At 40.6% G+C, this 13582-nt stretch overlaps 1 protein-coding gene across 10 annotated transcripts in view; it reads left to right on the forward strand.

Annotated features, from left to right (window-relative positions):
* TMEM168 (transmembrane protein 168) overlaps positions 1-11302 on the forward strand; it is a 30973-nt gene extending 19671 nt beyond the window's left edge. For 9 of the 10 annotated variants that reach the window (XM_075493751.1, XM_075493779.1, XM_075493788.1 and 6 more), the window contains 2 exons: positions 231-505; positions 5571-11302. In XM_075493751.1, coding sequence (XP_075349866.1) covers positions 231-505; positions 5571-6118 — 823 coding nt within the window. In that variant the 3' untranslated portion in view covers positions 6119-11302. The remainder of the gene's footprint in view (positions 1-230; positions 506-5570) is intronic. The other variant, XR_012774334.1, reaches the window with a different exon arrangement.
* The last annotated feature ends 2280 nt before the right edge of the window (positions 11303-13582 follow it).

Genomic DNA, 13582 nt, shown 5'->3' on the forward strand with positions numbered 1-13582 from the left:
AATGTGACAAAAGGGAGGGGGAGATAGTGGTCCCTCACTCAAATACATTGAGTATTTGTGTTGTTTTTGAAGTGTTTATAGACTGTACATTTCAAGTCAACTTGAATTTAGAACAGTCCTACTTCACAGCAGAGAAAATATGCACCGGGGAAAAAATCATCAATTGCTAGAAGTCCACTAATCATGAAATAATTATAAATCATAATCATAGCTGTTTTTCTTCTCTTTAGTCCTGATGGCCAACCAACTCTTCTTCCACCTGAGCATGTACAGGAGTTAAATCTGAGGTCTACTGGCATGCTTAATGCCATCCAAAGATTTTTTGCTTATCACATGATTGAGACATATGGTTGCGATTACTCTACAAGTGGACTGACCTTTGATACCCTTCACTCCAAGATCAAGTCTTTTCTTGAACTTCGGACAGCAGATGGGCCCAGATATGATACCTACATTTTATATTACAGTGGTCACTCACATGGCACTGGCGAATGGGCACTGGCAGGTAACTGGTTTGGGGATTTTTTTGTTAATAGTTTTGGTATTGATAACTTCCCAAATCAATTAGTTTGTTCTTTAAAAAACTCATACTGTATTGCAAAACTTTGACGTTTTGGTCACATTTATTATCTGATAGTCCAGAATGGCAAAGAACCACCAGTCTTTGGAGAACAGGTTCATATAAGCTCCTGGCAGGGGAGGAAGAAAGGAAAGGGTAATACACAGAGCATGGCTGTTAAGAGATTGAGGGGCTACAAGGAATCATCAGAATAGGCAAGGTTGCAGGCTGACTACCTCTACTAGTGAAGAGAATGGAGAAATGCAGAAGCCCCTTTTGTATGCATTTAACTTGATGTAAAGAAGCAGCTCTTTCCTTACCTTGCTCTGTATGACAGTCAGGTATGGTACTTTATGAACTTCTATGTCATTTTAGTATTTAGTCACTTTGATAAAAATCCTTTTGCAGCTAACTAATCTTACACTTGTTCTCAAAATTGTCTAAATATTGTTGACCCCAAATGTATGCTTACAAATTTAAACATGATTTCATATTCCCCTTACAATTCAACAAGTTAACTTTAAAGATCACTTTTTTTTCCCTGAAAGGTAAAGTGGAAATGACCCCCTCCTGCTCTAAAGACAGATTTCCCCTGTATTTTGAGGAATATTTATTCACTGTAATGAACAAGCATAATCTCTTCTCAATCCCTGGACATGGCAGAGTGAATTATACAGCGTTCTGTGTCACTGTGTCAGTTAGGCTGTCATGAAGGACTGTATTCATGTGCTTAAGATGTGCTCTGTTTTTTTTGTAAAAGACAGAATCAATAAAAGAAATAGGAGGCAGGTATACAATCCACACTAGAAAAGCAGGTCTTCAAACATATAGCAAACCATATAGCGTGAAAACAGCTATGGTTTGCTGACATGCTAGAGTTTGAGAGTCACTGCGGGTGCAATGTAGCCTCAAGACTGCAAACCTCTATATAAAGGGCTGGTTTGATGCCTCGTCATATGCTTGGCCTGGACTTCATCATTTCCCCTTTTCTTGGCCTGTTTTTGATCTCTTTATAATGGGCAGTCCTATCTCAACTGTATTCTTTGGTAAACCTACTGAAGTTTTCAAATAATTTTGAAAACTTCAAAATGATTTGAAGGTAGGTTTAGCCTTGCTCTCCTGCTGTATGGAACTGGGCTTCTGAGGTTGCTGTGTGCAAAAAGCAAATTTGTAGTAAATACATTGAAAACTTGCAACTTCTTTCCTTCCTGGGACAGAATTAATTCTCTTGGATAGTGCTCTGCCTACAAGCTCCGGGCTGTTTGTCAGCAGTCTCTCTCCAGGGACGTGTGCTCTTCAACAGTGTAGACGGGTATTAGCTTTGCATGTGGTCATGCTGAGGTGTTCAGGCGCAGGTCAGTTTTCATCTGGAGGCCATATACCTGTTTTGGTGCAACTCCATGCCTGAACTGTTATACCTGCTGAAGAGCAACACGTATTTTTCTCAAAGGCTTCATCTGTATTAGTGATTTAAAAAAGCCACAGCTGTACTCTGAGCTTAGTGCAAGCGATGTACTGCAGTGTATGCCAGGGTGGCTGAATGACTTCTCCGAGAACAGGGTGGTCTTGTCCATAAGAGCAGCTGCTGCCCTGTGCGATTTCTGAGTGTGTCCACAGGTTGTGTGGAGCAGGCTAGCAGCAAAACTCTGCCTCCCACCCATGCTCCAGCCAGCAGCATAGACATGGTTAGCTTTCTAGCATATATAGAGCCAAATGTTGCTGCAAAAATTGGACAGCTTCCAGCCCAGTCTTGGCTTACATCTGGCCAGCCTGGAGTGTGAGAAGGGAGCTCAGTTCTCTGTACACCTGTTCAGGTAGCTGCGGCCTAAATGAAACTCTGTCTTCACTTCTAGGATAAGGGCCAAGGTAACTGTTACAATAAAAAGAAAGTTTCTGTGCTAAAAGATACAGTGTGTAAATACAGTGGTGTTCAGCTTTTTCACAAAGTTGCTTTTCAGTTCTCTATCCAAGCACATCTTCAGCTTCTACTTGGAGATATGTATAGTCACATAAAGGAGAGGAACAGGCAGCTGTCACATGTCTTGCGTCCTTTTTTGTGATTAATTTTAGATAAATCATGGAGTGTAACCTGATACTCCTTCCAGATAGCACTGCCCCTGAATGTAACTTGGAGTATAAACTGAAAAAATGAAGGCTGTTTGATTGTGTAATTGTAATGCATGTATTGGACAGTGGCGTTTTTTGACAGATGGAGCATTTGGTCATCAGCTCCTGTAATGTGTACCATCCTCCGACCTCTGGAGAGGATGAAGAGAGATGGCAACAATGAAATATAACATTTGGATCTAACAGAAAAAGTAGCGTCTTGCTGCCGGCTTATGCCATGATACAGCACAGCAGTAGCGGTGTAGTCTTTGCTTTATAATCATACCTTTTAAGGGAGGCTTACTGGATTTAGTAGTTCACTGATGATGTTTCTCTGTTGTTGGAGGCTGAGATGTAACACAGCGGTATATAAAAGAAATTGTTAACTAGTCATGCATAAAGTATAAGCAGTCAAATGACCTGGGAGGTCATGTTCTGTGGGTGACAGCAAAGGCAAGAGCTGGGCTAATGAAGCTTTGTCTCTGTTGCTGAAACTGTCAGCTTAACTGCCTGCGAAACCTGCCAAAGAGCCAGAAGTGGCTGGACGCATAGATTTCTTACACAGCTTGGTGCCTAAATCTTGCGCTGGCTGCTAAGTCCATGTGTTTGAGGTTAGTAGGGTTAGAAGCTTGAGCATGTGTTTGTGTGTGTATGAAGGATGAGATGGTTTTCTTTGGGCAGTTCTATCCAGTACTGTTTTGAAATCACCTGCACCCCTGCATAGTTACACTAAAATAAAGTTTGTTTATAAGTCTTTAAAACATGAACAAATGAATACATTTTTACTGCTAATTGACACGGAAGGCTTACCTAGAAAAGGGAAACTGCTTCTATACAAGTCTCTGCTGTAAATAACTACAGCAGTTTGGGGATCATGTACCAAGACAAGCCATTACTGTAGGTTTGTATATTAAGATTTTCTTTGGTACTAAATTTTCCAGATTTGCATTTTTTTGGAGAAAGTTGTAGCCCTGTAATTTTACTTTTACTTTAACTGCGATAACATGCTCAAAGCTTTAACTCTGAGCTATTAATGTGAAACACTTTTTTTTCACCCCTTACAGGTTGAAATGTAAGTGCTGAAATACGCAGCTATTCTGTTTGAGATTCATCTGTGCAGTTAAATTCCTACTAACAAGATTTTAAACACTGCTAAATATACTTCTATTCTGCAATGAAAATCACTATGGAATTAAAATGCAGTTATTTTAAATCACATTTTTTCTACCTTTCTTCTAAAAGTTTTCATTTTTTTTTAAAGTCAACATTTTCAAACTAGAATGTTTTCATTGTAAATCTGTATCATAGCTCCAACCTGCCAACACCTAGACATATTCACATATACTTCACATTAATAGTCACTGTGGAGCCCGTGGAGATTTATTCACTTGTTTGCAAGATGTTTTCCTTAGGCACTTGAGTAAGTACTCTGCTTTTCAAAGCTACGTAGATTCTGCAGTATCCATTACACTTAAGCAGAAGGACTGCCCACTATAGGTAACTTTGTTTAATTACAATCTCCTCTTTCAAAGCATGGTTGGAGCGAGAGCTGAGATGGAACATGAGAAGCTGGACACTCTAGTTGCAGGTGTTTTCTGAGCTGATAGGAAATAAATATTGTGGAAAAATTTCTATGAGATTTTTGTTTCATTGAGTTGTAAATCCAAACCACCAATTTTAATTTTCTTGAAGCTCTGAAGACAACTGTGTCTATAGAGTGAATCTCTCAATTTGTGGTCACGTGAATTTTTCAAGCCAAAGCGATGGTTGTGCCTGTAGGTGGCTTTCTCGTTGTGCTTTGAAACTGTTAGCATGTCTTGTGTTCAAAAGTCCTCTCTTTTCCTTAAAGGAGGAGTTATAGAATCATAGAATCATAGAATGGTTTGGGTTGGAAGGGACCTTAAAGGTCATCCAGTTCCAACCCCCACGCCATGGGCAGGGACACCTTCCACTAGGCCAGGTTGCTCAAAGCCCCATCCAACCTGGCCTTGAACACTTCCAGGGAGGGGGCATCCACAGCTTCTCTGGGCAGCCTGTGCCTCACCACCCTCATCGTAAAAACTTCTTCCTTATATCTAATCTAAATCTACCCTCTTTCAGGTTAAAGCCATTACCCCTTGTCCTATCACTACATGCCCTTGTAAAACGTCCCTCTCCAGCTTTCTTGTAGGCCCCCTTCAGGTACTGAAAGGCTTCTATAAGAGGTCTCCCCGGAGCCTTCTCTTCTCCAGGCTGAACAACCCCAACCATCTCAGCCTTTCTTCACAGGAGAGGTGCTCCAGCCCTCTGATCACCTTCGTGACCCTCCTCTGGACTTGCTCCAACAGCTCCGTGTCCTTCTCTTGTTGGGGGCCCCAGAGCTGAATGCAGTACTCCAGGTGGGGTCTCACGAGAGCAGAGTAGAGGGGGAGAATCACCTCCTTCGACCTGCTGGTCACGCTTCTTTTGATGCAGCCCAGGATACAGTTGGCCCAAGATATGGTTGGCGAGGATAAGGTTGAAGTCCTTTTTAATATTAATAAAAACATATTAAAGAGAGTCCTTTTTTTTTCCTTAAACTTACTAAGATTTAATACAAAATAAACTCTATTTCAGGTTTTCTTTCCTTGTTTAGCTATTTCCAGATTTCTTCAACAGGCAGTAATTTCTTTCATTCTGTGAGGGAATTTTTTTTTTTTTAATCAAGGGCGAGTTAATAGCCTCATCTGCCACAGCAGGTCAGGGCAGAGTCAGTTAATACCTCTCTGGAGATCTGCAACATCTACAAACAGGGAGGATCAGTTGAAAACTTCTGTTATATCTGTCCAGGTTGTTAAAATAAGGGATTCTTGGAACCTGCAGTTAAAATTCTACAGAGGTTTCTGTTTCTTTGTCCTAAGAGTAAATCTTTTTTACTTTGTGGCAGGGGGTGATGCTTTACGACTTGACACACTGTTGGAGTGGTGGAGAGAAAAGAACAGCACTTTTTGTTCTCGACTCATCATCGTTTTAGACTGTGAGAACTCTCAGCCTTGGGTTAAACAAGTAAGAAAAGTAAATGACCAGTATGTTGCCGTGCAAGGAGCAGAAATGGCCAGAGTTGTAGACATCGAGGAAGCAGACCCTCCACAGCTTGGTGACTTCACCAGGCAATGGGTTGAGTACAACTGTAACCCTGACAGTAACATCAGCTGGTCCGAAAAGGGACGTACAGTGAAAGCAGTGTATGGTGTGTCAAAACACTGGAGCGACTACACTTTGCATTTGCCAACAGGAAGTGATGTTGCCAAACACTGGATGATATACTTCCCACGTATCACCTATCCATTAGTACATTTGGCAAACTGGTTTTGTGGTCTCAATTTGTTCTGGGTCTGTAAAGCGTGTTTTAGGTGCTTGAAAAGACTGAAACTGAGTTGGTTTCTTCCCACAGTGCTGGACACAGGACAGGGTTTCAAACTCGTCAAATCCTAATTAGCAACCAAAGAGAAAATGAAGTGAGAGCTCTGGGAACTTTCTCACTGTACCGTACTTACAACTTTTTATATGACTATTTTTCTCTGAAAAAGTCTGCTACACTCACTTTATTCGGCTCTTTGAGCAGCTACAGTATATGCAACAGATAGAAACTGCAATCTTAAACAGAAGAGGGTAGGACTATGATATTTGAGTTTTGTTACTGGTCTGTATGTACATATGCAAGAGACTTATTTAATATGACCATGCATTTTGGAGATGGTTCGCATGTTCATATGCGCTGCTTAAAGCAGCTTTCGTTCAGAGTCACCAGTTTGATGGACAACAGCTCCTGTGAATGTTATAGCATGCTTATTTGTCATTTATATCCACTATAAGGTTCAAATACAGGAAAGGAACCAAGCTAATACTCAAATCAATTTATATGTCCTTGAAATTATATGGTGGGGTCAAGGGCATTATAAAACAGCACTGAGCCAAAAAAATAGAAGAATGAATAGCCATTGTAGGTAAGTAGCTACCAAGAATCTTTAGTTTTATTTGCTTTTACATCTTCAGCCCCTGCCTCGGTTCTCTACTTCCATTGGTGGAAATTTGCCACAGAAAACAAGGAACTCAGACAACCCTCTAATGTTCTGATGCTGTTCGGACAATGTTTTCTGAAGTGCAGTTTTAAAAACTTTCAGTGTTACTTTCAAAATTCAGTATCTTGCTGGTGATTTTTTTTTTTTTTTTAAATATTCCCAGTAGTTAATTCATCTGTGGAATAAAAAGTGCACTGAGAGTTTTTCCCTCACCTGTTAGGGTGGTTCTGTCTTTTGTTAGTGTATACTAGTTTGTATTTTGAAAAGCTACCCTGAAGAAAAAAAACAAAACCCTAGGAATTTAACAAAGAAAATAATCCATAGATAAAAAATGGAAATACAAGTGTTGCCTTGCTTCCATGCTTATCTGAAGTCTTTGCTGTGCCTGAGACCCTGATTCTGTAAAATGCTGAGTACAGGATTGGACCAATGAGTTCATTATCTATTAAAACCATGAGCAAAGTTTGTCAGAAAGAATAGATTCTTCCCTTAGGACAGGAGTGAATCATGAGTATTCCTCCACTCTGTTCTCCCAAGCACAAGGTCCTAATCTTAATCCTTCCACTTAGAAAGCTGGATGGGGCTCTAGAAATCCTGCCCCAGCCTTTCATCTTCAGTCAGAGAAGCTGCGTATCTTTCTGATCTTGTTTTCTCAAGTGCAGAAAATAAGGAGTGAAACAACTAAGCGGCTAAGACAGTACAATTTTGGTGGGTTTTTTGCATACGTGCGTGCAATCCAGTAGACCTAGAGTTTACTTTTTTCTGTTTCCATCAGTATTTTAATAAAAATGTTAGGCATTAGCTGATATTTGTCTAAAATATAATTTATTATTTTTTTTAAATTTAAATACATGAAAATACTTTAGGAGCTCTTTAAGCCTTTGCCATCAAGAGTTTTTCTAATTCCATTTGAACTTTTTAGCCAGCTAAGTCAGAGAATCTGCTAACACTGATAGCTGTTAGTAACTCCTGAAAATAAAATGTGTGATTAAATTATGAGATCTGCAATAGCCAGAGTAATTTGCACCCACCAACTTCAAAATGGTGATTTTTGTAGGATTTACAAGTGACAGCCACTAAGTTTCTTTATTAGTGTGTATTACACAACTTTGTTTAGGAAGACACCACCCTCCATCCCGCTTTGCCTTTCTCCATCCCCTTCCGTAAAGTGAAAAGGGGTTAAAGAGATGAGGCATGAGATACCCTACCAAGATTGAGTTCTGTTGGGTCTTCTCTAAGTAAATCCTGTGACTGCAGCTCTATCACGGATTCGAGAGGTGGCAGTTCTCAGTAAGGACAGAGGGTAATCTCACCATCTAACTTCAGGTATCCAACTTAAGTTGCTAACATGGGAGCCTTGGGTAGGAGTCATCTCATTTAAATTCAGATGTCTGAAGGCTAGAGATCTGAATCCATACTAGTGACCTGAAGTGCTCCACTGCTCATTAACAAAGAGAAATAAATATTTCTAGAAGAAGACTCATTTGATCTCTAGTTTAGGATGAATTTTCCTGTGATTGTGCCTATTAGATTAGTTTTGTTTTTGCTTTCATATGCCAAAGGTCAAGCAGACAAATCCCTTACGTCTGTTTAATAACCTTAGAGCACTTCTGTTCTAAGTCATCCTCTGGAGTCTGGGCTGGGTACATAAACTCCTTGTTCAAGCACATAAATGGGATACTTGAAGTTAGGCTGAACGAGCATCTGTCAGGTTGCAGAAAAGCAGCACTGCCTCCTCTGCAGAAGTAATTTTCAGCCATTTCTGGCCAACAACCCTTGAGTATAGAGAAAAAAGATTGCATAAAGGCAATCATTTGGTTTGTAAAATCACCCTTATTTTGACTGATATTTCAGTGAAAGTTCATCCGATTGCATCATAAACTGTTCCAACTTGAGCACTAGAAATTTTTAACAGAGTCCCCTTAAAGCGACACTGTAATACCCGATAGTCACCCTGTGAACATTTGAAAGTCAAGAAGTTAGTCCTTTTTGTTTTGGAAAAGTTTTGAACATCAACCATAACACTTCTCGCTAACTATAATAGGTCAATCTTACTCTGGACCTGTTACTGTTACATTTGTATGGACATCATCTCTATCTTTCTTTTTCTACATCAAGGGGAACAGGAAAAGTGTGGGACTCCTGACCTGTCCTGGGACTGTGAGCTGACTAAAATGGAGTATCCCTTCTGCAGTGCAGTGAAGGGCCTAGCTTTGGGCAGAACAGAAGCAACAGTTGGTGCTGATCTTTTGCCTGTGTTTATTGGTTTCCGGCTCACTTATCAAAGTGTTAGATTTTCTCTAGGATAGACTGGGTGATCTCTAGCAGTTTGCTGAAAGTTAGATCAAGAGTCAGCTAAAAATATAGCAGAAAGATTATTTGCAAAACTAATTTGCAGATTTGTTTCAGTTTGCTCAATTAAAGAACTCTAGTTTTCTGAATTTGAAATAGTTTTAACATGAGCTAAGGTATTCCTACTTTTGATTTTATTATTTTTTTAAACAGCAAAGGCATGGTGAAAATGCTGATTTAAACGAAAATAAATGTTTACAGCCAGTCAAAACTGTGAGGCCTTTTTGGACAGAGAGGCTGTGTTGTGTGTTTCAAAGCACAATAAAACCCAGGGCGTGGGATGATGAGCCTCAGGAATTCAACAGTATTAATTCCCTGCCTCTACACCAACGAATATCAAGGCGTGCTACCGTGACCCACGTTCCCAGGTGGAGGTGGAGTTCTCCGGCTCCTGGCACTCGTGCACCTCTGCAGTCTCTGCCCAGCCCCGGGCGCGTGCCTGAGGGACAGCGCACCAGGAGCTGCTCATCCCAGTGAGGAGTGAGGAGTCTACCCCTCCGCTGTTCCCTGTATGAAATACAGGGGCAACACCTGAAAGAGAAATTTAAATCTAATTCCAAAGAATGTTACATATGCTATCAGTTATGTACAAGTTGTTTTTCTTTAGCGGTAACATGCTTACGAATTAACTGTCTGGATGGAGAAAATCTAAACTTTTTTTTAGAGGCTTGTCTCTGTACTGTATATTCAGGCATTTTGTTATAAACGTTGTTACAAATTTATATCACGACGGTAATTTTATGTTGTCTTTGTTTCATTTACCTCCTGCATAGTATCAGCCTTGCTGAAACATGCAAATGCACTAAGTCCTACAAACTTAAGCCTTTAAAAGAAATTGAAATTGCAAATTCACAATAGTGTTTTTCTCTGAATGAGTATTGGGGAAAAAAGCCATTCATCTTCTTTTTTGCACTACCAGAGTTATGTATTTGCAGTTCCTTATGCTTTGTATGCCTTGTGATTGTTGTTGCCCAGCCTTCAGTTCAAGTTTTTCCCAGAAATAATTTCTTCACCTTTATTAAGTTTTTCCTTTATTTTGCAAAGGCATAATTAACGCTATGCTAGCTGTAAAGCACCTCTGTTGCTAGCAGCAGACAATGTAACTGGGTTAAATTTCTTGTTTATAGATACTTTTTTGTGGGAGGATTTTTACTGGACATACCAATTTTAGATCTGTAAATAGATTTTTTGGTGTATTTGTGATATTGCTTAAATATATTTTGCTGTTTTGGGTGCTCATTTCCATTTCATGTTTTTGTTCATGCCTTGATCACTTCCAAAATTTCTGTGTTCCCTCTTGAATTACATGGGGTTTTTCTGTACAGCTGGTTTCAGAGTATTTTTTTAGCTAGAAATTGCAACAGAGTTTACTGAAAATACTCTAAGGATTATCTGTAGTTTAACAATTTAATAGAAATTAGAAATATTAGCTTAAATTATTAACACCTTTCACCTTGTCATTTTTTTATCACTTAGTCGACAAGCTAGTAAAAATATTCTTTATGCTTTGAGATGTTATTTTATAAAGCCTTAATTCAAGACTTCATTTACATGAGTATTTGTATTTAGTCAAACTTGTCATCTCCAGTAAGGTCTGATTCTAAAGTTAATGGAGGGTTCCTGTCTGACAAATCAAGCCTGGGAGAACAAAGCAGGACACTGACGCTGTCGAACGCTGAGGAGGTCAGATCTGCACATCTGCTCCTCTCAGAAACTGCCAGGGAGGTTCCTGCACTCCCTGCTCATGAAAGAGTCCCAGCACTACTCTTAACAAGCCGGCACTGAGCCATGCACCTCTCGGTGAAGACTTCGGTGGGGAACGGAGGAGAAGCAGAGCTGCTAGTGTGACGAGGGGTGATGGGCACGTCACTGGTAATGCGGTGTCCAGAACTGCGGAGAAGGGCACTGCACCGTTAGCAGCGCTTTTAGCACATTGACTAGCTGAGTACGAGGAAGATTTAGTGGCACTTTCTTCTTTTTTAATAGAAGGAATTTAGTTTTGACTTACTCTTCTAATTCATGATTTAATCCATTATTTTTGCAATTTATTAATCAGTGTTCGTTTTTTATTAAATTCCTGTAGATCCTTTCTGTTCGGTCTCAAATCCAGAGGTAACCCTGATAGCAACACAGCTTGCCCTCAGTGCTGCCCTGCAGCCATTCTAAGTCTCTTTGAATGAAGTTAGGCAACCCAAGTATGTCTGCATCCATGGAACAAGGTTTGGGGTTTTTGGAGGGTTTTTTGGTCAGCTTTTTTGGTGACCTAGGAAATAGAAGTCAGCGTAAATAGACATATGAATGTTCAAATAAGGTTTCTTCTTAGGTGCTGCTATATATTAGTGTTGGAAAACAAGTGTAGCAGAAAAATTGAAGCACATTGATTTGGAGCAAGGAATGCATAAAGGCTTTGATCAGTGTTACCTACTGCGCCAGCACTGCGCTCAGCCAGTCTGCATCTGTTCTTGAATACATTGCCCACTACCACTGTGGAGTAAAATACAAATACACTGTATTATACTGGAGACCAGAAAGCTGGGTCCAATAAAGGCTATCGGTATTACAGAGCTCACCTTTAGAGGTTCAGGCCCAGAAGAACTAAAATGTCCTCGCACAACCAGATGCACACCGTCGGCATTTGTGAAGGGTTGGTCACCCTGCAAGGCAGCAGTCGGACTCTTCAGGAAACTGAGTAGGTACCTATTCCCAACAGGTGCCTGCAGCATCCAGCTGCTTACAACTAGTGACATGGAAATTTACAACTTCACTCCTTATCAGCACTGAATTATTTTCTCTATATAGTAATTATATAGCCGCTTCAATGTATATTGAAACATTCTGGGCTCTTACCTCAGATACTGTCCCTAACTGGAGTCAGGGAACTGCCAGTGCTGACTCATGCCAGTGTTGAAGCTGATGGAGAAATGCAGCCAGCTCTGTTAATTACAGACAGTTCTATAGTTAATAGGTGCTAAAATAAATCAACGTGAACGTGAGTTTGCCATCCCACAAACGCAAAGCCAGGATACTGTAAGACGGTTTGTGTCAGGAGTCTAAAATGGACAACTTGGCTTCCTTTGCAAATCAAAGGAACAGCCCGATTCAGAGATTGGCAATAGCCAGAAGAGAAGTAGAAACTTTTTGCAAAAAAATGTTTGCTTTATAAATTGTGTATAAGGTCCCTAGATACCATGGTACTGAGTACATTATAAATGCATAAGAGATCCATTAAGAGAGATTGGGGGGGGATAACTGACAAATTAGGTTTATATAGCTGAAAGCCCTAAAGATTTCTTCTGCCTTGCAAAAGAGTATAAAGATTTTTATCCTTAGAGAAAGGTTACTTCTTTTCCCAGGAAGGAAAGGGCAGAAGAAAAGGAAGACAAAGCAGAAGGAAAAAAAAAAAGCAGCCAAGAGGAAAAGTAATACTATCAGATGGGTCAGATTCAGTGCTGTGGCCAGGAGAGTGGGCTTTGCAGACCTAGAACTAGACTGAGGCTTCAGAACTGATCAGTTTTGTTTCTTACAGAAGTGGCCTGTGTGTACTGCCAGACTGTCTTACCTTCCAAACCAGGGCAGTGCCAGCCAAACTGCCTACCAATCACTCCCCACACCAGCTCCCCAGCCCTGCCAGGGAAGGCTGTCAGCCCGGCCAGAAGTATGCCGTGGTCCATCCTGACAAACTGACAGGACAGACAGGCGAGGTTCCATTCTGGGCTTGTGTCCTGGCACCATTTAATTTACTGTTATAAAGATGGCTTGTAAAAAATTATGATTATTATATTTTTAATACAGTGCCTGAAACCAGATAACGTTATACAGCTAGAGCTGGCCAAGTAGTGAAGTTTTTATAGTATGAAGGCAACGGCGGATGCTACATACCCTCAGGCACGTTCCCACAGCAGTATTTGTGCACGAAACATCTGCAGCACCGAAGAAGGTTCCCTGTCTTCTGCCATCACTGGTGAGGAAGATGGCCCAGACGATTTAAGCCAGGTCTCCGCCTCTGTTTCATTTTTACTCTCAGGTGAGGCTCCAGATGCTTCTCTGGGTGAGGAAAGGTGGCACCTTCCCTGCCGAATTTGAAGCAGGTTTCTAATATCTAAAATTACTCAGGGAAATAGATTGTTTAAAGATCGACCATGTTCTGATAAGATATTTGATGAATGCAGACAGAATACAGTGCTGGCATACGTGGACGAGGTACGTGAACTACAGAAGTATGGAAAGCAGGGCTGGAGAGGGAGCAGGAAGCCTTATAAAGGAACCACATCCTGCTTGTCTTGCGCCCAGACATACCACAAGACTGCTTGATTTAGGGCAGAAAGTCAAATATTTTGTAATACCTGCTTGTTTGGCATAGGTGTATAAAAATAGTAAAACTAAGATAACTACCAGGAAGGATTCAGATGACTGACCTACAGACTACCTAATCTACAAATACAGAAAGTGCGTACCGGGCCAGCACTCGGGAGATTGCCCCTATCTGAACAACCCGGAACGGACTGGTTCCACCCAAAGACAAGAG

This window comes from Mycteria americana, chromosome 1 (genome assembly GCF_035582795.1).
Source record: "Mycteria americana isolate JAX WOST 10 ecotype Jacksonville Zoo and Gardens chromosome 1, USCA_MyAme_1.0, whole genome shotgun sequence".
NCBI classification, from domain to species: Eukaryota; Metazoa; Chordata; class Aves; order Ciconiiformes; family Ciconiidae; genus Mycteria; species Mycteria americana.